The sequence below is a fragment of the Delphinapterus leucas genome, chromosome 7, assembly GCF_059928025.1.
Source record: "Delphinapterus leucas isolate spDelLeu-1000000601 "Yukka" chromosome 7, BTC_Dleu_Yukka2, whole genome shotgun sequence".
Lineage (NCBI taxonomy): Eukaryota > Metazoa > Chordata > Mammalia > Artiodactyla > Monodontidae > Delphinapterus > Delphinapterus leucas.
The window spans coordinates 89,145,186-89,171,185 of NC_143135.1; the positions used below are offsets into that span (position 1 = coordinate 89,145,186).

The following is a 26,000-nucleotide window of genomic DNA, read 5'->3' on the forward strand; positions in this document are numbered from 1 at the left end:
GATTCCACGTGCCACACGTGCACGAAGAGGCTAGGCCCGTGAGCCATGGTCACTGAGCCTGCGCGTTTGGAGCCTGTGCTCCGCAACAGGAGAGGCCACAACAGTGAGAGGCCCGCATACCAGAAAAAAAAAAAAAATTAGTCAAGTGAAGTGGTCTCTTTATAAAATCTTTAAGGTTTTAAAAAAAAATTTCCAGTAACTATGATACCTTTTATTCATAACTTGAGTCAAAGCTTTAATTCTTGAACTGAAATACTCTTCCTTGTTTATTCCCTCACAAAAATGCTTATGTAATTTTGCTTTACACATAATCTTTCTCTGCAACTTTACAGTAATTGAAAGCAATTTCCAGAAAGTCATATGATTTCTCACAACATCTCTGTGAAGTATATTTGGAGAGAGGTTGGAATAGTTTTTCAAACAAAAAGGCAAAGGATGAGGAAATAGATTAAGACTACATGGTGAATCACTGTTTATAGCTTGAAATCTTTAAGGATTTAATTATTTTCTTAAAAACTAGAAAATTCAAATATCAGTTTTATTCATCATTAGGACCAATAACCCAAAATATTCAAAACACTTCTACTGAATATAATCTATTTTCCCATTAACACTGCAGAATGTGTTTTCAAACTATGCATTCTTTTTACATTATACAAATATTGTATTCACCTAGATAGGAGGAAGTCCATTCAATTTCATGAAAGCTTATTATTCATTTCTCAGTAGTATTTTTTGAGATCAGTATTCATTTTATTTCATAATTGTAGGTTCGAACTCTTATAACCCTTTTGAAACACAAAAACTCAGAAAGTTCAAATTATGCAATTTTAATATCTACTTCTTGTTTTGAACAGTGAACATTACAGATTTATCTCCATTTTCATCCTTTTTTTTCAAAATGAGTTTGAAAAGGTCGTTCTCTTTTTTACAGGCTAGAAAGTATCCTTTGTACAATGAAGACTCAAACTGTATCTTATCATCATGTCCTGGAACACTTCTCTGAAAGAATATGATGTCACTTCCTTCATCATCAATATTATCAGGAGGACTCATTTCCTATAGGGGAAAAAAAATTACTTAATTTTTTTAGGTCATGACCAATATGAATATGTGCAGTTTATTTTGAAATATATTACTACACAGAACTAAAGAGGTTTATAGTCTCAAGAGTTAAGAAAAAAAATCTCTGATTATAGGAATACTGATCTCCTTTCCCTCTTAATTTCTAACCTCCCATTCTTCTTGTCCACTTTGGCTTATAACACTATGGAATGCACATTCAGGTCCAGGCCTCTAGTTTTTCCCAATATACCCATCAGATGATTTCCTTCTCTCCTCTCCCATTAAGTGGAGTTCATATTTGCTTAAGATGAAGTAGAGTTCCAGCAAAGACCACAATCATTTTAGGCTAATATCAGTTCCTGTCTTCTCCAGCCATTCACAGCTAAAGACATTGATGACCTCCACCCATAGGCCTAGGGTAGCTCCAGTTTGTGAAACAACAGTGAGAGAGGCAGGAAGTGGCAGTCATCTCAGCTGCTTCCTTCAGTGGAGCCTAGAACCGAAACTGGCTATAAATAGACCCATTACTTGTTCTAGGGCTTAGTTAGCAGCTTTTGGTGCTTCCCTGCCAAGCATTCCAGTTCCATAGTAGTCCTGAGTTTCTATCCTGAAAGTAGTCTGTCTCTTGGCTGGACCTTGTCCTAGGAGGCCAGATGGTGATTCCTATATCTCAGCTGCGGAGTAGGGATTTCCTAAGAATGGGCAGATCACTTGAAACTATAATCCGGCTGGTCACCTAACTGACAGTACTGCCTGCACTTTTCCTATTTTTGCATCATGCCTACTTTCAGGATGGACTAGAAATGTGAGGACTACCTCAGGTTCTTTCCATGTTAATCCCAGAACCAGCAGAAAATTTGAACTTAATTTTGACCCTCTGAAAGCAAAGATCTTCATGATCCTAAGGACTGAGAGAGAGACCTTCAGACCCAAAATAGCATCCCAGCATCCTCCTTAGATGCCTGAAAGAACCTGGTTTTTTCCCCAAACTTCTCAATCAATTATGGAATTTATAGCCATAACTCTTGACCTTTGTCCTTTATCAATAAGTGTGAGTCTTGAATTAATGAGAGGATTAATTAGTTGTCCCATTCTATTATTTGCCAAGCACTTTTTCCATCTTCTTGACACTCTCCCCAGTCTATCAATAAGAATCTACTTATATATAGATCAGGCTTTTCCCAGTTTCTGACTCTGTCTCTGCAGCTGAATTAGTTTTCCTCTATCCCACATGGCTTCAGCTTGGCCATCTCCCTCTTTCCCTTCTGATTTTGTTGCTAAGAAACAACATGCTTAATCCTCTCCACCTTGTCTGTCCAGCTCCAGGCTTCTAGCGCCATTACAATAACTGAGCTTCCTACCTGTCAGGTCAGGGAGCAGGGACTCCAAATTGTCACCTGAAGAGGTGGTACTCTGTTTGGAAGGGGATGGCTAAGGGATTTGTTTGGAGGCTCTATTTGTTACAGATACACTAATCCTATCTGCATTACATTTTAGAGTGGCTTTTTCCTCCCTCCCAAGTTGACCCTTGGCATGTCTATGAAAGTCATACTCTAACTTTCAGTGGGAACTGGATGATCTTTATTGCGGTTCTTTATTGGCAAATCCCCACTCAGAAAGTCTTCAAGACACGGGATTCACCTTTGAAACACTGCCAATTTGTGAGCATACCCTGCCTGCTTTCATTGGGAGGAAAGTTTTCTGGGTCAACCCATATCTATAGTTAATGGTTGTTTATCTAATAATAATGGAAAAAATAGAGAAAAATAATGATGGAGGATAGAGAAACAAGCAGTGGTCAGAAATAATTTACACCTGGCTTTGAGATACATTATACCATTGCTTTTACAATAGATCCTATTAATTTTGTTCACTTAGATTAACATTAAAAATAACATACATCAACTGAAAGCTGAAAGTTGTAGCCTAACATAGACTTAGGCTAAGAAGTAGGAACAAAGCAATTAGGGATTGGGCTTCCCTGGTGGCGCAGTGGTTGAGAGTCCGCCTGCCGATGCAGGGGACACGGGTTCGTGTCCCAGTCCGGGAAGGTCCCACATGCTGCGGAGCGGCTAGGCCCGTGAGCCATGGCCGCAGGGCCTGTACTCCGCAACGGGAGAGGCAACAGCAGTGAGAGGCCCGCATACCACACACAAAAAAAACAAAAAACAAAATATTAGGGATTAAAATATTATCATCATAATTTACAAAGTAGAGGGTTTACAGAAGAACGATTAACTTCATTCTGTGTAGCAGGACTTATTCTGGAAAGTCACATGCAGTTCTTAAACATGGTAATTTATATATATATTCTGTATTATTATTTATCTATAGATTGATTGTTCAGAAGACCTAGGTTATGAAACAAGTGTTGATACCCTTCCTCCCTACGGCAGGCTCAGAAAAACCATGATGTTACTACAGTAGGTTAAAGAGCTTGACAGTTTTTAGTAACTGTCTATTTTAATGGTTCTCTACTTCTTGCTATTCTTATTCTAGACAAAAGGTTGGACTGGGGATATTTTGGTTTTCTAATTTTGCACATCAATATAACTAAAACAAATTAAGTCTCAGTCTTACCTTAAAGGAAAGAATTTTGTTCTTACAGGAGAGGGTACAAATTTTCTTATAGTGCACAGAGATGGTTACTGCCAGACCTCTAGTGAGGCTGTCTTTATACATACATATGATAAATATGGTCTGGGGTGCATTATCTAAAATAAACATTCACAAATGAGAACACTAGTTAGAAGAATTTTTCCAAATAAGCATTTAGGGAAATTAGCCAAAGGATAATCTTTAATAGGACCATTACCAATCCCACACTCTGAGATTCAGCCATGTAGCAGGAGACTATATACAGTGACATACATATTCTTTAAAACACATTTAAATATGTATTATAATACAAATGCAGCAACTTTTAAAGTGTTTTAGAGATATTCTGAATTCTAAAAGATTGTCTTTAGCTTTTAAACGCTAAATAGAATATTAAAGCTCTATCTGTTAAGGTAAAACTTCAGCATTTTTCAAGAGTGCATCATTCACTTTTTCAACTCTGCCTCAACTCTGTTATTTGAAATTCATTCCTTGAAAGGCACAATAAAGTTATTCATTTGCTAAGGCACTCTAAATTTCTGGTGGAAGACAGACTTATTAGAAGTGCTTGTATATTTATATTTAATTTTGACTTCTGAAAATGTTATCAGCAATTTCAGCTATAACCAGCAGGTATTAAGGATCCAACTCAATGGAGAGCATATACAGTTAATGCAACTACAGTGAAGGGATGGTGATCCAAATGTAGGCTCAAAGATCATGACCCCAGCACTATCTTTATTATATCAATTTTTCAGCCCAACTAAAAATTATGGATACCCTATAAAGTTTCTTATAAGTGAAATTACTACTACCATGACTTTTCATGTAAGCATTAGGTCTATCACAGAAAATGCAGTCAGTTAAATGGAATGGGAAGAAGTAGCTTGTCATTTCCATGTTTACAAATGTATATAAAAAAATACCTGAACAGTCAGAATCAGGCATATCCTCAAAGATGGGTTGAGTTTCCTGGTTAATGAAGAGAACTTGGTCGTTCAAATTTCGTATGACTGAGAACTTAGGTTCAAGCTTGCCAAAGTAATCTGACTCCAGGTCTTCTACAACACACATGAAATCTCATTTAAAAAATAATCCTTTTTTCTAAATTTACAAATAGACAAGCAATCATACAAATGTGCAAGTTGGCGCCATAACAAACACATCAATTGTCAATACTTCTTTTCCAGTTCCGCATTCTCTTCCATAGTCCATAGCTTCAATTTCAAGCCTTCTTCATTCTCCTCAGGATCTCTGCATCATCACCTCTGCTTTCACTTTCAGCAAATGATTTCCTGCTACTCCACTTACAAACTTAACTATGGCATCACCTGTTATTTTCTCTACCCTCTTGTCCCAAGGGACATGTGAAAAAGGTGGATCTTCTGCTACCTAAGGTTAACCCCATTTGTGCTCTGCATGTACTTTCAATTAAACCTTGATTTATCAATTATTCCCTCTCTTCCATCAACTCAGCAATTCTACTTCCTGGATTTTATCCTAAGGAAACATTAGAGAAATGTGTAAATATTTCTCTACAAGAATGCTTAGGGGAACACTTTAATAATAAAAACAAACTGGAAATAACTTAAATGTCCATCAATTGGGAATTGATCAAATAAATTTTGATATGCCCTTACTATGAATTATCATGAATTTAATATAATTGTAATTATTCATTGCCATGGAAAGATGTGCATGTGTATTAAACTAGAAAAAGAAGCTTAGGTATAGTATTTTATATATATATATAACATCAAAATGATAGAAATGAATATTTTGGGTTTTTTTTGTATTTTAGTTTCTCATTTTCTTATCTTCATTGCCTGAATTATTTATAATAAACAAATTATTTTTATAATCAGAAAAACATAAGGCTTTACATTTTGAGATTTAAAACACCTCCATCAACAGAATCCCACTTTGTAGCTAGTATTGTTTCTCTCCTCCTTTTAACAGCCAAGCTTCTGGCAAGAATTGTATGTATCATTTCCTTACTTTCTATTCACTCTTCTACTCGCTGCAAGCTTCTCCTCACTGGCTCCATTTCTCCATCAAATTGCTTTCACTGAGATCACCAAACTCCCTGTTGCTAAATGTAATAGATACTTTCTGGCTCTTGGTTTTCAAGGCTACAAAATTCAACAGAGTGCCTATTATCTCTGTCTTGAAATGCTCTCCTGGGATTCTGTGGCATTCTCTGTTTTTCTTCTTCCTCTTTGGTTGCTCTGTTCTTTATTAGCTTCTCTTTCTACTGAATCCTTTAAATATAGGTATTCCTCAGAGTGTAGTCCTTGGCTTTTACTTCCTCATGCTACACATTTCCTATGATTTGTCATGTTATTCTTATAGCTTCAGATGTAATTTCTATTGTATGTATGTCTCCTACATCCGTATATTCAGCCCCATACTTTCTCCTGAGTTTAGAACCACACGTCCAAGAATCTATTGGACATCTCCATTAGGATGCTCCACAGACGTCGTCATTCATCATCAGTAACTTCATCATCTATCTTCCTCTTTGCCCTGCAAACCTCTCTACCCTGCTCTTCCTCTTGCGTTTCTTATTTCACTTAATGGTACAAATTGCCTACGTGAAAAAACATAGGCATCATCTTTTCTGTCTTTCTTTCCATCCCCTTCCAAATCCATGTCCTGTTGATTCTTCCACATTTTTCTAAAATCCATTCACAGCTCTTCAATGGCACCCCACTGTGCCTACCTTAATTCATGCCGACATCATTTCTTACAGGGACTACAATAATAGCTTCTTAATTGGCATTCCCCTCCCCTCTTTTTTTGCCCCCACAGCAATTCTCTATACTGAAGCCAGAAGGAATTACAATTCAATTTTAATTAAAGTTAAAATTCAGAGATACAATCATGTTACCTTTGAATTTTAATGAATGACACTGCCACCCAGAATAAAGATGATATTTTCCATATTTTCCTTGCAGTTGGTGCCATATGACTAAATTCTAGTCAATGGAGTATGAGTGGATTTGATGTTTACAACTTCTAAATAGAGCTTTTAAAAGGAGTGGGCCTGTCTTCCTCTTATTTTGAACACCTTCTTGCTAGCTGGGATGTGGACCCAGGAAGTGTAATGATGATTTTCAAGTATGTAAATGAGTTCAACAACTAGGGATGATGGAATGGAAGAAGACAGAAGAAACTTTAGATTCCAACATCATCAGGCTGCATCCAGCCATACTAATACTGAACTGCCTACTTGGATTCGTATTTGAGAGAAATATTTTCTATCTTATTCAGTTACTGTATTTTTGGATCTCTTTGTTACAGCAAACTAATCTGTATCCTAGATCATACATATTGTGCTTAATGAATCACCATTGCCCCCAAAGATAAGGTCCAAATTCCATATCTTGGAATAACAGAACCTTCTCAATCTGCACCCTATTTATCATTCTTCTCTCATCATTTTCCTACTCTTACTCTACTCCTATTCTGAATTACTCTTAATTCCTCACACCATGCTTTCTTTCATATCTTGATCTTTGCATGTGTTCTTCTCTCTGCATAGAATACCTTCTCTTGGCTAACCCCTATTTACTCTTCAATTCTGTTCCTCTTTCAAAATGCCCTCCCAGAATCTACTGGACTAAATTAGGTGCCCTTCTATGTGCTCCCATAGCATCTGTGCCTTCATAACACTTAACATACCACATTCCATTTGCCTCCCTAATGTGCCTGCTTCCCCCTATAGGAACTGTGTTTTGCTCACAATTGTATTGTAGGGCCTAACATAGTGCCAGAGATACAGATGCCAATATTTATTGAATCAAATAAATGGGAGTAGGGCAATCTTTAAGAAACGTGAGGAGCTATATGACAATAACATTTCAATAAATCTGGAAAAGAAACTGGAAGGAATAGTATTTTTCAAAAGTTCCTGTTGTATATTTCCAGTCCAGTAAGGATCATCTTAAGAATGGAGAAAGTGCTTTTTAAGGAAAAGTATGAAAAACTAATGACCTTAATAATCTGGGGGTCCGTGAGAGCAGCGGTCCCCAACCTTTTTCGCACCAGGGACCGGTTTCTAGAAGACAGTTTTTCCATGGACCGGGGCCGTGGTTTGGGTGGCAGGATGGTTCGGGCGGTAATACGAGTGATGGAGAGCAGCAGGTGATGCTTCGCTCCCTCACCCTCTGCTCACCTCCTGCTGTGTGGCTGGGTTCCTAACAGGCCGCGGACCGGTACTGGTACTGGTCCACGGCCCAGGGGTTGGGGACCCCTGCGTTAGAGGATCATAGGCTTTATACACGTATGATCCTCCCTGAATGCCAACAGGACAAGGAATGGGTACCTCTACTTAGGAAGACAATGACTCAACCTAATAGGTCTGTTTGCTCTACTTTCCCCCATCTCCTCTACTTCCAGAATTCTCTGAACCCTGGGAGCCTCCCAGGCTTCTTTTCAGAGCACTTCTGAGAGGGAAGGTTGAAGAAGGAAGATGTTCCTGATTTTGGACAACAATTCTCATGCTTCAACCCCTTTTCCTATGTACTCCAGAGAATCCATGACTTTCTGCTAATCTCAGGATCTATGTAACAGGCAAGGTCTATTTTGTAGATTCTAATAGCTGAGAATTTCCTAAGATGTAGAGAAGCGTATTTTATTAGAAATTCCCTTAGAGTCATCTCTATTCCAAGGCAGTGCTACTGAGTCCACATTCCTTTGAGGGAATATTAGCTTCTTAAATAGATTGGTACCAGTTTTTCAGCTGAGAATGGTGATATGGATGTGCTGGTGGGACGCTTACTCAAGTAGCTATTTATTTTTACAAAGAAAGAGAAATAAATTTATACTTTACCATCATTTTCAGCTAAAGGGGAAAAAAGAGAAACAAAATATGTTAAATTCTATATTTCTACTCAATTTCCTCTCACCCTTCTCTTTTATTACTCTTTTCTGCCCCTCTGCATTCTTTAACCCCTGTCTTACTGGTGATGGCTTTTGTTGGCCCCATAAAAATATAATATAATCATCCAAAAGGTCCCATATAATGAAGCTAATTAGACTTAGTGTGATCTCAGGTATGTTAGATATAAAACCTAAATCTAGGGTTTATAAATTGAAATTTGTAGCCAAAAAGAAATTTTATAAAATGATAGATTTTACTCTTAAATGTATTGCTTCAATGGAAAGTCACCTAAGAACTTTCTATGAAGCTTTCAAATGAAACTAAACTGCCCAAGGAAGTTTAATAATAAGAATCTGTTTTTATTTGTCAAGTGTATTTACATAAAATGGTATAACTCACAGAACTCTAGATTTCAGATATGTATCTCTTACATAATTTGCCAGGTTGCTTTGGGAAATCGTATATCCAATTTTCTGGGATTTTCATGACGTGCACCTGCAGCCACCTTGTGAGTAGGCTACTACTAACTAAGTGCCAGGACATGTGGCAGGACAAGGTGCTGCGACCTTGGATATGTTATGGTTAATTTCTAGAGATCCAGTATTTTTTTTTTTCAAGAGAAGTGTGTCATTAGTGTTACAATGGAATTTGGTGACAAAAAACAAGTCACTTAATAGTTCACCTCACAACATCTTTTCTAGTTGAATACATTTATCTAAACCCTGTATTTGGCCTACGGTTTTGAACTTACCTACAAAGTAAAGTGTATTGTTAATAAATTTCATTTCCACAAAGCTGATGCAATTGTCTTCTACTGGTTCAGCAGCCATCTTTATTCCTAATGAAAGCAAAGAGTCATCTGTTAAAAGGTAGTGATTGTTCCTTTTACACAAAAGGAATCTTTTACCACTTATTGCCTTGTTCTACCTCCAATTTCAGAAATCCAGCATGCTGACGAACACTCTGGACATTTAATAAATGCCAGGAATCTTCAGTTTATAAATGTACAAGTTCAAATGTTCTTTCGCAAACCATTAGATATTCGGAATCTAGAAAGCATTTTCTCATTAAACAATGTTATAAAGGGTGGATGTGTGGTCCGTTGTTGAACTGAATTATTGTTCCAGTATTTTGGTGGAAATATACATATATTATCAGAATAAATATAGGATGCCAGAAACACACCTAATCCTGTCCTTTAACTAGGGGCTGGTTCTATCTCTGTCTTACAACCAATGGGATCCTGTGAGTGAGAGACTGCAGATTGTGACTTCATTGTCAAAGTGCTAAAGGTGAGGCAATGATAAAAAATGGTGTTTCTACCTGGGAGTGGGGGCTAGGCGGGAGGAGGCTGAAGGGCTCTGGCATCTGATGGCTCTCTTTCTCTCTGAGCAATAGCAGCTTTTGATCTGGAGTCTGGACTATACTATGCTTTTTGCACAAGTAATACATGAATACAATCTTCCTGTAAAACATCAAATAATATAGGATTTGAAAATGTTAAAAATTCTTTTGGCTCTTCTCCTTTGTGCCACCCCACCCAACCCCACTCCAGTATGGTGTATATCCTTCCAGACCTTTGTTTATGGAGCAGGAGTTCTAAATCTGGGAAATCTGTGAACTTGGATGGGGAAAAAATTACACAATTATTTTCACCAACTTCTAACTGAAATTTAACAGTTCCTTCCATTATGGTGTAGGAAACAAACCACAGTATTATTCACAGTACCTGTGACTATCATTAATAGACATACATATTTCTTACTGCATTGTAATTGTTGCAGAGATCTTGAAATATGGTTTAAACTCATTTCTACTTTGAAATATATGGAAGTTATTAGTCCCAACAGGACATCTTGTTGTTAATGTGTTAATAAAGATGCACATATATACCTTATCAAAATTTGTTAAAAATTTTTTGATAACCCTTTAATTACAAAGGGATTCCTTTCTCATTCTAAGTATTTAATTTTATGCATATAAAAGCGTGATTCTGAGAAGGGGTCCACAGACTTCACCTGATTGTCCATGAGGGTCCATGCCACAGAAATGATTAAGAAATTCTCCTCTAGAGTTCAGAAGTCCCTTGGTTTCCTGAGGACAGTTTTATGGTTGGTGCTCCAAGGAAGGTGGTTGGGTCACAGTTGTCAATTGGTATATATGGGGGTGTTCATACGTCTATACTTAGAGGTTGAGAAATGACTCAAATTTTTTCTAGCATAGTTTGCTGAGGCCAAACATATACAGAGGAAGTAGGAAATTAATACCCAGTAGAAAACACTTAATCCAAATTAAGCTAACACAAAATAAATGCTAGTTGATGGCTATTTTTTGTTTTGTTTTACTTTTTATTATGGAAAATTTGTATACATTGTGAAATGATCACCACAATAAATCTAGTTACCATCTGTCACTGTACAGTTACAAAAATCTTTTTTTTATTGTGATGAGAACTTCTAAGACAACTTATTAGTAACTTTCAAATTTGCAATACAATATTATTGACTATAGTCTACATGCTGTACTGTACATCCCATAACTTATTTATTTTATAACTTGAAGTTTGTACCTCTTGATCCCCTTTACTCATTTTGCCCACCCCCTCCGCCTCCCCTCTGTTGACCACTAATCTGTTTTCTATGAGCTTTATTTTATTTTGTTTGTTCATTTGTTTTTTTTTTAGATTCCACATATAAGTGAAATCATGTAGTATTTATCTCTCTGTCTGATTTGTTTCACTTAGCATAACGCTCTCAAGGTGTATTCACGTTGCAAGATTTCATTATTTTTATGAATGGTAGTCCATTATATATACCATATCTTCTTTATCCATTCATCCATTGATGGACACTTATGTTGTTTCCATATTTTGGCTATTGCGAATAATCCTGCAATGAACACAGGGGTGAATATATCTTTTTGAATTAGTGTTTTTTGTTTTCTTCAGATAAATAAGCAGAAGAAGAATTGCTGGATCATATGGTCGTTCTATTTTTAACTTTTTGAGGAGATTCCATACTGTTTTCCACAGTGTCTGCACAAATTTACATTTCCATCAACAGTGCACAAGAGTTCCCTTTATCCCACATCTTCACCAACACTTGTCATTTCTTGTTCTTTTGATAATAGCCATTCTGACAGATGTGAGATGATAAGTCGTTGTGGTTTTGATTTGCATTTCTCTGATGGTTAGTGATGTTGAGCATCTTTTTTATGTACATGTTGGCTATCTGTATGTCTTTTTGGGAAAAATGTCTATTCAGATCTTCTGACCATTAAAAAAGTATTTTTTTAAATTAATTAATTTATTTATTTTTGGCTGCGTTGGGTCTTCATTGCTGCACATGGGCTTTCTCTAGTTGTGGCGAGTGGGGGCTATGGGCTTCTCATAGCAGTGGCTTCTCTTGTTGCGTAGCACGGGCTCTAGGTGCATGGGCTTCAGTAGTCGTGGCATGTGGGCTCAGTAGTTGTGGCATGTGGGCTCAGTAGTTGTGGCTCACGGGCTCTAGAGTGCAGGCTCAGTAGCTGTGGTGCATGGGCTTAGTTGCTCCGTGGCATGTGGGATCTTCTCAGACCAGGGCTCGAACCTGTGTCCCCTGCATTGGCAGGGGGATTCTTAACCACTGTGCCACCAGTGAAGCCCCTTCTGACCATTTTTAAGGTCAGGTTTTTTTGTGGTTGTTGTTGTTATTGAGTTGTGTGTGTTCTTTATATATTTTGAATATTAATCCCTTATTGGATATGATTTGCAAATATCTTCTCCCATTCAGTAGGCTGCATTTTTATTTTGTTGATGGCTTCTTCATTGTGCAGAAGCTTTTTTGTTTGATATAGTCTCGTTTGTATAGTTTTGCTTTGGTTGCCATTGCCTTTGGAGTCAGAGCCAAATATATATATATATTGCTAGACTGATGTCAAGGAAATATCTGCCTATGTTTTCTTCTAGGAGTTTTATGGTTTCTGGTCTTACATTCAAGCCTTTAATCCACTTTGAGTTAATTTTTCTGTATGGTGTAAAATAGTTGGTCAGTTTCATTCTTCTACATGTGGCTGTCCAGATTTCCCAATACAATTTATTGAAGAGACTGTCTTTCCCATTGTATATTCTTGCCTCCTTTTTCATAGATTAATTGGTCATATATGTGTGGGTTTATTTCTGAGCTCTCTGTTTTGTTCCATTGATCTATGTGTTTGTTTTTGTGCTAATACCACACTGTTTTGATTAATATAGCTTTGTAATATAGTTTGAAATCAGGGCGTGTAATGTCTCCAACTTTGTTCTTCTTTCTCAAGATTGCTTTGGTTATTTGGAATCTCTTGTGGTTCCATACAAATTTTAGGATTTATTGTTCTATGTCTGTGAAAAATGCCATTGAAATTTTGATAGGGATTGCATTGAATATGTATATTGCTTTGGGTAATACGGACATTTTAATCACATTAATTCTTCCAATTTGTGAGCATGGAATATATTTCTATTTATTTGTGTCTTCTTCAGCTTCTTTCATCAATGTCTTATAGTTTTCAGCATACAGATCTTTCACCTCCTTGGTTAAATTTATTCCTAGATATTGTATTCTTTTTGATGCAATTGTAAATGGGATTGTTTTCTTAATTTCTCTTTCTTATACTTTGTTGTTAGTGTATAAAAATGCAACAGATGTTTGTATATTGATATTGTACTCTGTAGTTTTACTGTATTCATTTATTCTAACAGTATTTTTTTTGGAGTCATAGGGTTTTCTTTATATAAAATCATGTTTTCTGCAAATAGTGACAGTTCTACTTCTTCCTTTCCAATTTGGATGTCTTTTATTTCTTTTTCCTAAAGAATTGCCCTAGCTAGGAATTCCCATACTGTGTTGAATAAAACTGGCAATAGGCGGTATTCTTGTTGTGTTCCTGATCTTAAACAAAAAGCTTTCAGCTTATTGCTGTTGACTATGATGTTAGCTGTGGGCTTGTCATATATGGCCTTTATTATGTTGAGGTACACTCTCTCTATACCCACTTTGTTGAGGGTTTTTATTATGAATGGTTGTTGAATTTTGTCAAAGACTTTTGCATTTATTGTGATGATCAGATGATTTTTATCCTTTATTTTGTTAACCTAGTGTATCACATTGACTTGTGGATGTTGAATCATCTTTGCATTCCTGGAATAAATCCCACTTGATCATGGTGTATGATCCTGCTAACGTATTGTTGAATTCAGTTTACTAATATTTTGTTGAGGACTTTTCATCTATATTCATGAGGGATGTTAGTCCGTAATTTTCTTTTTTTGTGGTTTCCTTGTCTGATTTTGGTATCAAGGTAATGCTAGCCTTGTAAAATGAGTTTGGGAGCATTCACTTCTCTTCAGTTTTTTGGAAGAGTTTGAAAAGGATTGGTATTAATCTTCTTTGAATGTTTGGTAGAATTCATTAGTGAAGACTTCTGTCCTGGACATTTTTTGTTGGAAGTTTTTTGATAACTGATTCAATTCAGTCTTGGAAGACTGTGTGTTTCCAGAAGTTATCCATTTCTTTTAGGTTGCCTGATTAGTTGCTGTATAATTGTTTAAGTAGTTTTTTATGATACTTTGTATTTCTTTGTATCAGTTGTAATTTCTCCTCCTTCATTTCTGATCTTTTTTGTTTGAGCTCTTTGTCTTTTCCTCTTGTCTACTTAAAGGTTTGTCAATTTTGTTTATCTTTTCAAAGAACCAGATCCTAGTTTCCTTGATCTTTTCTATTGTCATTTTAGTTTGTATTTCATTTGTTTCTGCTCTGATTTTTATTATTTCCTTCCTTTTACTGACTTTGGGCTTAATTTGTTCTTTTTTTAATTTCCTTTAGGTATAAAGTTAGATTGTTTACTTGAGATTTTTCTTGTTCCTTGAGGTAGGCCTGTATCACTATAAACTTCCCTCTTAGAACTGCTTTTGTGCATCCCATAAGTTTTGGCATGTTAATTTTCCATTTTCACTTGTCTCAAGATAATTTTTTCATTTCTCTTTTGATTTGTTCATTGACCCATTGGTTGTTCAGTAGAATGTTGTTTAATCTCCACATATTTGTGATCTTTCCAGTTTTCTTAATAATTGATTTCTAGTTTCAAACCATTGTAGTGAGAAAAGATGCTTGATATGATTTTCATTTTAAATTTATGAGACTTGTTTTGTGGCCTAACATATTGTCTGTCTTGAAGAATGTTCCACATGAACTTCAGTGCACTTGAGAAGAATGTGTATTCTGCTGTTTTTGGCTGGAATGTTCTGTATATATCTATTAAGTCTATTGGACTAATGTGTCATTTAAAGCTGATGTTTCCTTATTGATTTTCTGTGTGGATGACCTATCCATTGATGTAAGTGAGATATTAAAATCCCCTACTCTTACTGTTTTACTGTTAATTTCTCCCTTTAAGACCATTGATATATGATTTATATATTTAGGTGCTCCTATTTTGGGTGCATAGATCTTTATAAATGTTATATCTTCTTGCCTGGTTGACCACTTTATCACTGTGTAATGATCATCCTTGTCTTTTATTACAGTCTTTGTTTTAAAGTCTATTTTGTCTGATACAGATATAGCTACTCCAGCTTTCTTTTGGTTTCCATTTTCATGAAATATCTTTTTCCATCCCTTCACTTTTGATCTGTATGTGTACTTACATCTGAAATGAGCCTCTTGTAGGCAGCATATAGATGGCTCTTATATTTTTATCCATTCAGCCACTCTCTGTCTTTGATTGGAGAATTTAGTTCCTTTACATTTAAAGTAATTATTGATAGGTATGTACTTGTTGCCATTTTGTTAATAGTTTTCATTTCTCTTTATCATTCCTCTTTGCTTCTTCTTTTCTTTCTTCCCTTATTGTTTGTTTACTTTCTATAGTGTTATGCTTAGATTCCTTTCTCATTTTTTTGGTATGTATCTACTATAGGTTTTTGCTTGGTGGTTACCATGAGGGTCACATGTAACAGTTTATATATAAAAGAGTATATCTTAAGTTGATAAGAAGTCAAGACTGAATGCATTATAAAACTACATTTTTACTACCTCCCCAAACATTTTATGTTTTGATGTCATATTTTACATCTTTTTACTTTCTGTATCCCTTAACTAGTTATTGTGTAGTTATTTTTTTATTACTTTTGTCTTTTAATCTTTATACTAATGTTATTAATCAACTACCTTTATTATATATTTACCTTTATCAGTGAGATTTTTACTTTCATATGTTTCTTGTTCCTAATTAGTGCACTTTCTTTTCAGCTTAAAAAAGTCCCTTTAACATTTTTTGTAAGGCTGGTTTAGTGGGGATGACCTCCTTTAGCTTTTGTTTGTTTGCAAAGCACTTTATCTTTTTTCCAGTTCTGAATGATAGCCTTTCCAGGTAGAGTATTCTTGGTTGGAAGTTTCTTTCTTTCAGCACTTTGAATATATCATGCCACTCTTTTCTAGCCTGCAAAGATTCTGCTGAGAAATCTGCTGATACTCTTATGGGGCTTCTTTGGATATCACAAATTGCTTTTCTCTTGCTGCTTTCAAGATTCTCTCTTTAATTTTTGATATTTTAATTATAATGTGTCTTGGTGTCTTTCGATTCATCTTTTTTTGGAACTCCCTGGACTTCCCGGATCTGGATGTCTGGTTCATTCCCCAGGTTAGGGAAGTTTTCAGCTATTACTTCTTCAAGCAAGTTTTCTGTCCCCTTTTCTCTCTTCTCCTTCTGGGAACCCAGTAATGTGAATGCAATTCTGCTTGATGTTTGTTCCATTGGTTCCTTAAGCTATCTTCACTTTTTAAAATTTGTTTTTCTTTTTGCTGTGTTTGGGTGAGTTCCACTGCCTTGTATTCCAGATCACTGATTCTTTCTTTGCTTCATCTAGTCTGCTGTTGAACCCCTCTAGTGTATGTTTCAGTTCAGTTGTTGTATTCTTCAGCTCTGTGACTTCTGTTTGGTACTTTCTTATTTATCCTATCTCTTTGTTGAAGTTCTTACTGTGTTCATCCATTCTTCTCCTGAGTTCAATGAGCATCTTTATGACCATTACTTTAAAATCTTTATCAGGTAAATTAGTTATCTCCTTTTCATTAAGATTTTCTTCTGGAGTTTTATCTTATTAATTCCGTTGGAACATAATCTTCTCATTCCTCATTTTCCTTGACTCTCTGTGTTTGTTTTTATGTATTAGGCAAAACAGCTATCTCTCCTAGTCTGGAAGGAATGGCCTTGTATAGAGATGAACCTTACTGTTTAACCTTGCCTTAGTTCTTGGTTGTCACTCAACCTTTGTGATTGTCTATGCAGCCTGATTTATTCTTGATAGGTCCCAAGTGCTGAGGGTGTGCCAAGGCCTGTGAGTATTCCAGAGGGGGAGACGTCAGTCAGCACCTAGTTTCAGGCTGATTAGAAGCCAGACCTTCAGGCAGCAGCTTTTAAGATATGCAAATATATATTGCCCTGTGGGACTGCAATTGTAAACTCTGCTAGCCTCCAGACCTGGCCATCTGAAGGTGTCTCTTTGACTACAGTTGCAAAAATCGGGGCTCCAGTAGAGGGTGTGAGCTCTTTTCTGGTAGGTGCTGGTGAACTGTAGCAAAGGCGAAAGAGAGTGCAGAGATGGTTCCCCCAGCCTGTGTTCCTTGAGAGCACTTCTATAGCCTCTAGATGAATGGTAAACCTGAAGTGTGCCCTTCAGGCTGAAACCCCAGGACAAGTCATCAGTCCTTTTTCACAGGGAGACTGGAGGTACAGTCTGCTGTCTGTGCAGTACCCTGAGGGTGGTAGCCTTCAGAGAACTCCCTGATTGTTTCAGATTCATGGGACCCAGAAATGCAATCCCTCCAGCCACCAGAGCTAGGGGCTGGAGGAGCATCCCTCATGTGGGCTGTGCACACATGCCTCACCTTGGCAGGGCCACAAGAGCAGTGTGGGGGTGTGGTGTACCCAGTGGTGTTAGCAGGTTAAAGGTAGAGTGTAAAGATAGCACCCACCAGTGCCAGTTGCTAGCCAGGTAGAGGGAAAATGCAAAAATAGCGTCTGCCAGTGCCTCCATCCAGGTGGAAAGAGTCCCAAAACGCTCCTGCATCTCCCTCAGATGCTTTAAGATTAGCAAATGAATCTCCTTCACATATGGTCTGGGTGCTTTTCAGAACTGCTACTTTTGTGATGGGTCCTGCGGTGAGTAAGTCAGCACACAAGCCCTTTAAGAGTGGAATCTCTGTTTCCTACAGCCTTTTGGTTCTCCTGGATGTAAACTCTATTGATTTTCAAAGCCAGATGTATTGGGGGCTCATCTCTTTGGTGCAGTTCCCAAGTTTCCTGATGTGGGGCACTGACCTCTCGCTCCTCAGGTAGTAGCTCTGTTTTGTGATATCAATCCTGATTGTGGGTTGCTGCACCATAGGTATGTTTTTTGGTGAGACCATGTCTCTCCCTCTCCTACCCATCTAGATGTGGCTTTTTTTTTTTTTTTTTTTTTTGTGGAGGAGATTTCAGCTAGTTTTTAGGTCTTTTTCAGAGGGAATGATCCATATGTAGCTGTAGATCGGCTGTCTGTGGCAGAAGGTGAGTTCCAGATCTTCTGAGGGCACCATCTTGAACCAACTCTCTATTTGGTGGCTATTTAACAGTTTTATCTATATTCAGTTCATATATAATATATAAGCATATATATGTATATATATATATATATATATACACACATCTGTATGGTTTTTAATTTATTTTAAATTTTTTTTATATTTTAATTTAAACAATATCTATAGAGAACCCTGTGGAGAGAACCACAGGCTTCTCTATATATATTGTTTAAATAAAAAGCAAAAGAGAGAAAGAATGAGCTTTTGGAATACCTAAGTGCCTTGACGAAAGGGCATCATGGCAGGGGTGGGGGTGGGGATATTGAAAATAAATGGCTAAGATTCCCAAAGAAAAATTATACCTTCTTGACAATTTCATCAAAATCTGGCCTCAAATATTTTAACATGGTTTGTTAGCACATTCTTCATTATTTTATTATTTTTCCCCTGCTAGAATGTAACTTCCATAAGAGAAAGAACCTCTGTTACATTCAGTTTTGTATTCCAAGTACCTAGAATGGTGCTTGGTACATAGCAGACATCTGATAAATGTTTGCTGAATGAATGAATAAATGAAAAAATATCTAAAACTATAATAGTAATAAATGTTAAAATATAATACCACAATAAGCTGTTATGTCTCAAGAACTCCTGAGATATTTAAAGAATAGCTGAGCTTACATTATACTGACATGAAAGCAGCTATTTCTACCAGGTATACAAGACACTTCCATGTGGCAATATTGTCAACAGTTCACAACTCACTTGGCCTATCAGCTTTGAAATTGTCATTCTAGATAAACTATTTCATTTGGAGCTCACATATTTCATTCTGCCTATAAAGTGAGACTATTATTTTTATATTAAATTAGTTTGATTCTGCCTAGTTCAATTCAGATAAAATGTAACTTGCAGTGTAGTTGTTTGCCAAAAGCTTGTAAAGGAGTCAGATTATAAAGTCCTTGTTTAAGTAGGCTGAAGAGTTTGAACTTTTTTTCTGAAAGTACTGACTTACTTTCAGTAGGAGAAAGACATGGTCAAATTTATGTTTCAAAAACCTCACTCTGGCAGCAGTGTAGAGAACGGATTTGATGGGATAAAGTTGGACAGAGGCCAGAAAACAACCGCAGAAGCAATTTTAACAGTTAAGAGTTCATGAGGCTACAAACTAAGGCAGTGGCTGTGGGGATGATTCAAGAGAGCTTAAACAGCAGGATTTTTTGGCTGATTGGTTGTGGGTCAAATGGAAGAAGGGGGAACTGAGGATGACTTCAAAGTTTCTGGCTTGGGCAATTTGTTGAGTGGTTACCTCATTAAGAAAACAGAGGATGAAAGACAGGCTTGAGTGGAAAATAATTCAGTTTTGCAAATCTAAGAGATATCACAGAAGTCAAAAAACAAAGGAGGGCTTCCCTGGTAGCGCAGTGGTTGAGAGTCCGCCTGCCGATGCAGGGGACGCGGATTATTGCCCTGGTCTGGGAAGATCCCACGTGCCCCGTGGAGCGGCTAGGCCCGTGAGCCATGGCCGCTGAGCCTGCGCGTCCGGAGCCTGTGCTCCGCAACGGGAGAGGCCATGGCGTTGAGAGGCCCGCGTACCGCAAAAACAAAAACAAACAAAAAAAAACCCAAAGGAGCTTCAAGAAGGAGCTGCTTGGAGTCTGAAGCTGCAGTCCATAATTTAGATACAAGCTTAAACTTGTTCATTGAATTTGGCAATTAGGAAGTTTTGGTATCAGTAGAACAGTTTAGGGAAAGTAGAGGAACGGAAGGCAGGTGGACAAAGATCTAGGACAGAGTGGGATGAAAATGAAAAGTAAAGACAGTGAATACAAACTATTCTTTCAGTAAGTTTAGCTATAAAGAGAGAGGGTGGAGGTTACTGGGGGGTATATAACTTGCAAATTTCAATTTCTGGCTCCAGATCCACAGTTCCAACTGTAAGATATACTAATGAATTACTTTCTAAAGTATGTCCAAATAACCTGTCCCAAACTGAAGCCTGGGAGTCCTTCTCAACTCTTTTGTCTAACCTTCTCCTGTCTCAGAAATACTGTAGATTATAACTCAGAAATGTGTCTAGAATTTGGTATCTCCTCTCCATCTCCACCAGCACTATTTTGAATCTAGCCCTTGTCATTTCTGGTATTTTCTATTTAATATTCCTCTACTTGGTTTTCTTGCTTTCAGATTCTCACTCACTCCATGCTGTACTCATTTATTTCCCCTGCCAGGCCAGAACTTCCCCTCCCTTTTTTTGCCTACCAAACCCTTCTTCACCCTTTATCATTTAAGTCACAGCTCAAACATCTCCTCTAGGAAAACTTCCCTGACTCCTCCATTCCTAGCTAATCATTCTCTCCTCAGTGCCCACATCCCCCTCCCCACGTTCATGCTTCTAAAATACCTCTTATTACCCTTAATTAAGATTACAGATAGGTGTGCCGACTTCCACCTGAGTTTCTCTAAGACAATGAGCTGTCTTGTTTTTTCAATCTTTAACACCTGGAAAGAGCTTATACCGAGTAGGAGCTCAATAAATGTTAAATAAATGTTTGCTATGATAAGCCTTGTCACCATGACAACAGTGTGTAAAGGGAATGGCAGAAATTTTTTTCTGTCTTAAAACTTAAACTCCATCTGAAAGCCAGTGAGAAAGGGAAAGAATATGAAGGAAGTCTGAAAACAGATTTTAAAAAATAGAATAATTTCTCTAATATTCTTCCTCTTCTTTCTTTTCCTAGTAGTTTCTTTACTTTCTCTTTTATTTCATGTGAGTGTTTATTTTGAATTCTTTATTTTCTTAGCACTTTTTGTTGGATCTCAATACATCTATGGTTACAAGTATTGTGTTCCTCTTCCTCTCCTCCCCCCTAATTTTCCTCTTCCATGTTCCTTTGCTTTCTTAACTCTAATCTGTGAAAATTATAGTTCCCATTGGATAAAAATGTTTTGAAAATTTCATCTAAGATTCTGAGATTATTGACTTGAAAGAAAAAAGAGTTATAAACCACCCCAGACAGATCCTCTCAGGAGTAAGCAGTGATAATTGATTCTTTGCAACAACAAAGTTTCAGTTATACAAGCCTTGGAAACTAGCCAGAGGCTAGTGAACAGTAGAAAATCATGATGGAGATTAAACCACATGTGTTCCAATCTTTTCTGGGGCAAGTCATTTAACCCTGAGGGTCTCAGTTTCCTCATTTAGACAAGAGAGAGCTGCATGGTCAATATTAAAGTTTTTCTCCAGCTCCAGCATTCTGTAATTCTAGATTCTAGTTAAGGCTGCAAAGAGAGAACTATTTATATGTGGCAAATGCCCTAGTAGCCACTTCCTCATAATTCTAAAACAACACATATTGATGGAATATTTAGTATATAACCAGCTTTGCTAAGCCACTGGGAGTTTAAAAGCATACTATTAGATTAAAAGTAAAAATGTCTTGAACTTGAAAAGCAATAATGATTATGTTTATCTTTGCTCTGGAATTCTCATTCTGTGGAATAGGTATGGGATGAAATGAGGGAGCATGTTACCTAATTAATTCACTAAAATCAGGCAGGTAATCATCTCTACAGCAACAAGATCAAAATCTAAATTTTCAGTTCTGTAAGTCATTTTGTCCTTCAAAATTTTGCCATCCTACGAAGGTAAGTATGTGGGCGTGGTACAGGTGGGGGTGGAAGAAGACTCAGGTAAAAATTTAGGTAAATAGCTAAAGATAAAAGGTGTATATAGGGCTTCCCTGGTGGCGCAGTGGTTGAGGGTCCGCCTGCTGATGCAGGGGACACGGGTTCGTGCCCGGGTCTGCGAGGATCCCGTGCCGCGGAGCGGCTGGGCCCGTGAGCCGTGGCTGCTGGGCCTGTGCGTCCGGAGCCTGTGCTCCGCGGCGGGAGAGGAGGCCACAACGGTGAGAGGCCCGCGTACCGCAAAAAAAAAAAAAAAAAAAAGGTGTATATAATCAACTGCTAAATACAGACTCAAAGCAAGAAGCCAAAATAGAACTGCTGGAATGACCTTGTGGGAAAAGGAGAATTCAATTTAATCCTGATTGCTTGACTGAATAGATGGAGGAGAACATGGAAGAGCATTTATGTGATAATTAACACAAAATTATGGTGGGGGGTGGACTGAAAGGAGCTTTGGAGCTTTTTTTTTTTTTTTTTTTTTTTTTGCGGTACGCGGGCCTCTCACTGTTGTGGCCTCTCCCGTTGCGGAGCACAGGCTCCGGACGCGCAGGCTCAGCGGCCATGGCTCACGGACCTAGCCGCTCCGTGGCATGTGGGATCCTCCCGGACGGGGGCACGAAGCCATGTCCCCTGCATCGGCAGGCAGACTCTCAACCACTGCGCCAGCAGGGAAGCCCTGGAGCTATTTTTTTGCTGTAGTGGAACAATTCTGCTGTCTTGCAGTAAACACAAGGTAGGGTGGGGTTAGAATATGGAGGGCTTGGGAACTCACATAGAAGTGTTTGTATTTAATCTCACAGGCAATAGGAAAGCAGATTACTGAGCTGGCAAGGGTATTATGAAAAAGATTAGAGACAGGCTATGAAACGATAAGAATTCATAATATTCATGTAGGGATATTACGGACAAGCCAGATTTAAAAAGATATTTTGAAGAAAGATTTAATAGAACTTGAAATAGCTAGATATAGGCAAAAAGAAGAGTTTAAGAGTGTCCTAATTTTTGTTATTTATACTTTCAAATGGAGATATTTACTCAGCCCTTTCTTCATGTGAAATAAAATTCTCCTGGGGAATGCTATAATATTGTCCAACGTAGGCCAGCCTAAGGGCGCTGATGCAGATTCCATCAAGATTACCAACCTTTTGCAATTTTTTTGTTTGCTTTTAAAATAGTTGATTCAGAGTTGAGACTCCCTTTAAATAGAAGCTTATTTATTTTAACACTCTAAAGCAGTGATTCTCAGGGGTTTACGAGGTCAAAGCGATTTTCATAATAATTCTAAGATGTAATTTGTCATTTTCACTCTCATTTTCTCATGAGTGTACAATAAAGTTTACCAGGGGCTATATTTTAGTGATATTGCATAAACTGAATGCAGAAGCAGGTGAAAATGCAGCTATCTTCTACTAAGCCAGATATTACAGTGATTTGTAAAAATAAAAACAATGTCACTCTTCATAGTAGTTTTTTTTTGAATATATAGTTATCCGTAATTTAAAATGTTATTTATGCTAACATGTTATGTGCTTATTGTTATCTTAAAATAAATTAATAGGTCACTATTTTTTTTTACATTTCTCAGCTTTAATTTCTAATACAGTAAATGACAGTACTACAGTAAAAAACCTAGAGAAACAAAAATTCTTCAGGATCCTCAATAATTTTTAGGAGTATAAAGAGGTCACGAGACCAAAAAGTTTGAGAACATTTCCTCTGAAGTGATACTCTCCAAGGTTGGCTAAAAGAGAGAAAAAGATCTTCCTCTGAATATGCTATGTTCCTTATGTTGTTACTGACTAGTTGCCCATCATAGTGATGTCAGAGAAGTTACCTCTCAATCGCTTTTCTAGCTTATTTATTTACCTCGAATTGCCATGCCTGGGTTTCTGAATAACGAGTAATGATATTTCTTACCTGTGCTCAATAATTTCCTATGAGAGGACGTTATCTGAAAGGTTTGTCCCTTTCTTTTCCCGATAGAAGGCAGCCCTTCAGCAGCCAAAGCAGACAGCCAGGAATGTGGAAAGCTTTGGATAGCAGAACTCCCCGCTGCTTCTCCGGATCCAACAGCCGTCTGGAGGGGGAAGGTGCCTAGCCCTTTGGAGAAAGGAGGAAGAAGGTGGAGGGAGGAGACTGTTCTGGCACGCCTCAGACCCGCCTTAAACGTGGGCTCTTTCCTAGGGCAATGGAACCTGAAATACAGTGTCAGAGAATACGGGAATTTCTTTTAATGTAAAATCACAGTTTTAATGAAATCATTTCTTCTGTTGCAGTTCTGGCCCTTCAAAGCTTGTACCTCTTTCCGAAATACATCCAAGCACTTAAAAAAAAAAGCACCTGCTTGGTCAATTAGAAGCATCTTTTCTCGAACTAATCTTTCTCTTTTGAAACTTTCTACTCAGACTTCAGCACATTTTTTTTTCTCATCTACCACTGCTGAATAATCAGCCCTACAAGATAATTCCTATAATGTAATCACACCACTTAAAATGAAACTTTTAAAGAACAGAGCGTTACTATCACAGCTTTGAAAGTAACTAGCAGAAACAAAGTTTCTTAGACAATTTTCTCTTGAACATGTGCTAAATTGTATTACCTTGCTAGCAAGGGAATTAACAAGGTGATTTTTGTTTGTTTTTGCTTTTTTGCCAATACAGAGACTGTATGGAAACAGAGGGGTTCTAGAGTTAGGAAACAAAATGCTTATATAAGCAGCTAGTTGAGGTGTTTTTGTTGTCGTTGTTTATTTGCTTGTTTTTGTTTTTAACAAGATAGAGTTTTCATTTCATAAGGTCATAAAACATCATGTCCACAGCAGTGATTACAAAGGAAGTCTAAGATAGGATGGCTGAAGGTGCTTGGTGCAGTGACTATAAGAAAAAAAAAAAAAGCACACTTAAGAAGCGCAGCAACTAGAAAAAGCCCGTGCACGGCAATGAAAACCCAACGCAGCCAAAGATAAATAAATAGATAGATAGATAAATAAATAAATTTATATATATAAAAAAAGTGTATAATAAGACTATACACGATTGAAACTGAAATAAGTTTTTATCCTCTGTGTTGTCCAATCGGGCCAATTAACACAAAAGCATTAAGTAAACTGTGATTTAAATAAGTAGAACACTAAGCAAGTTCATTTTAAATGGTCCATTGCCAATTATTTCTCTCCAGCTATAAAGATATACAATGCATAATTCACCCATTTCTTACTTTTGGGACAAACATTTTTTCCTTTGACATAGAGCAACCCAAATGTCTCTATGTCCTACCTACTTCACAGGGTTGTTTGCGAAGATTAAATGAGATGATGACAGCTCTTTGAATATTTTATTTTTTTTGTGAGATCCTAAATAAGAGCATATATATATTTTTAACATCTTTATTGGAGTATAATTGCTTTACAATAGTGTGCTAGTTTCTGCTGTATAACAGAGTGAATCAGCTATACATATATCCCCATATCTCCTCCCTCTTGCGTCTCCCTCCCACCCTCCCTATCCCACCCCTCTAGGTGGTCACAAAGCACCGAGCTGATCTCCCTGTGCTATGCGGTTGCTTCCCACTAGCTATCGATTTTACATTTGGTAGTGTATATATGTCCATGCCACTCTCTCACTTTGTCCCAGTTCACCCTTCCCCCTCCCCGTGTCCTCATTCTTTGAATATTCTAAAGCACCAGACAACTATAACCCTGTGTGCCCTCTCACTTATTCTCACTTATGTAGCTTATACAATGGAGAAAAGATTTAAAAAATAAAATGTCTGTGCTGTTCTCTTAATCTGATGTAAACATTTATGTATTAGGTGGAATCATTTTTTCCTGGAAATATTTTAACAACTAGATAACAACCTGTTTAGATATCATACAATGTGAAGGCTGGGAGAGGAATTAGGTCAGTATTTCTCAGACTTTTGGATTTGATGGACCATTAAGAATAATAACAACAACAATGACAATAATGAAGAAGAGATAAACACTGAGTGGATAACTTTACATTTTACCAAGTAAGGACATTAAAAATCTAAAAAATTTTATATTTTTTGTTTCTTGAGAGGACACGTTAACATCAAAAAATTTATGACATAGTAACAGAATAAAAGAATCTTTTAAAGTGAGTGCATTAACTTTAGGAAAAACTCATTACTTTTCCCTTCATTTTATCACAAATAGGGAACATTTC

The 26,000-nt window shown here is 37.1% G+C and overlaps 1 protein-coding gene across 3 annotated transcripts; it reads right to left on the minus strand.

Moving 5' to 3' along the window:
* Positions 1–459: 459 nt before the first annotated feature.
* Positions 460–23,892, minus strand: IL18 (interleukin 18). Of its 3 annotated transcripts, XM_022559144.3 has the most exons (7): positions 23,731–23,839; positions 9,872–10,013; positions 9,300–9,386; positions 8,498–8,509; positions 4,590–4,724; positions 3,646–3,779; positions 460–1,059 (listed from the first exon to the last, which is right to left on the minus strand). In XM_022559144.3, exons 3-7 carry the CDS (start codon positions 9,376–9,378, stop codon positions 838–840), a joined length of 582 nt encoding a protein of 193 aa, XP_022414852.1. In that variant the 5' UTR covers positions 9,379–9,386; positions 9,872–10,013; positions 23,731–23,839; the 3' UTR covers positions 460–837. The 3 variants fall into 3 exon arrangements, with proteins under 3 accessions (XP_022414852.1, XP_022414851.1, XP_022414854.1); XM_022559143.2 differs by lacking the exon at positions 9,872–10,013 and having other exon boundaries at positions 23,731–23,892; XM_022559146.3 differs by lacking the exons at positions 8,498–8,509; positions 9,872–10,013 and having other exon boundaries at positions 23,731–23,837.
* Positions 23,893–26,000: the final 2,108 nt, after the last annotated feature.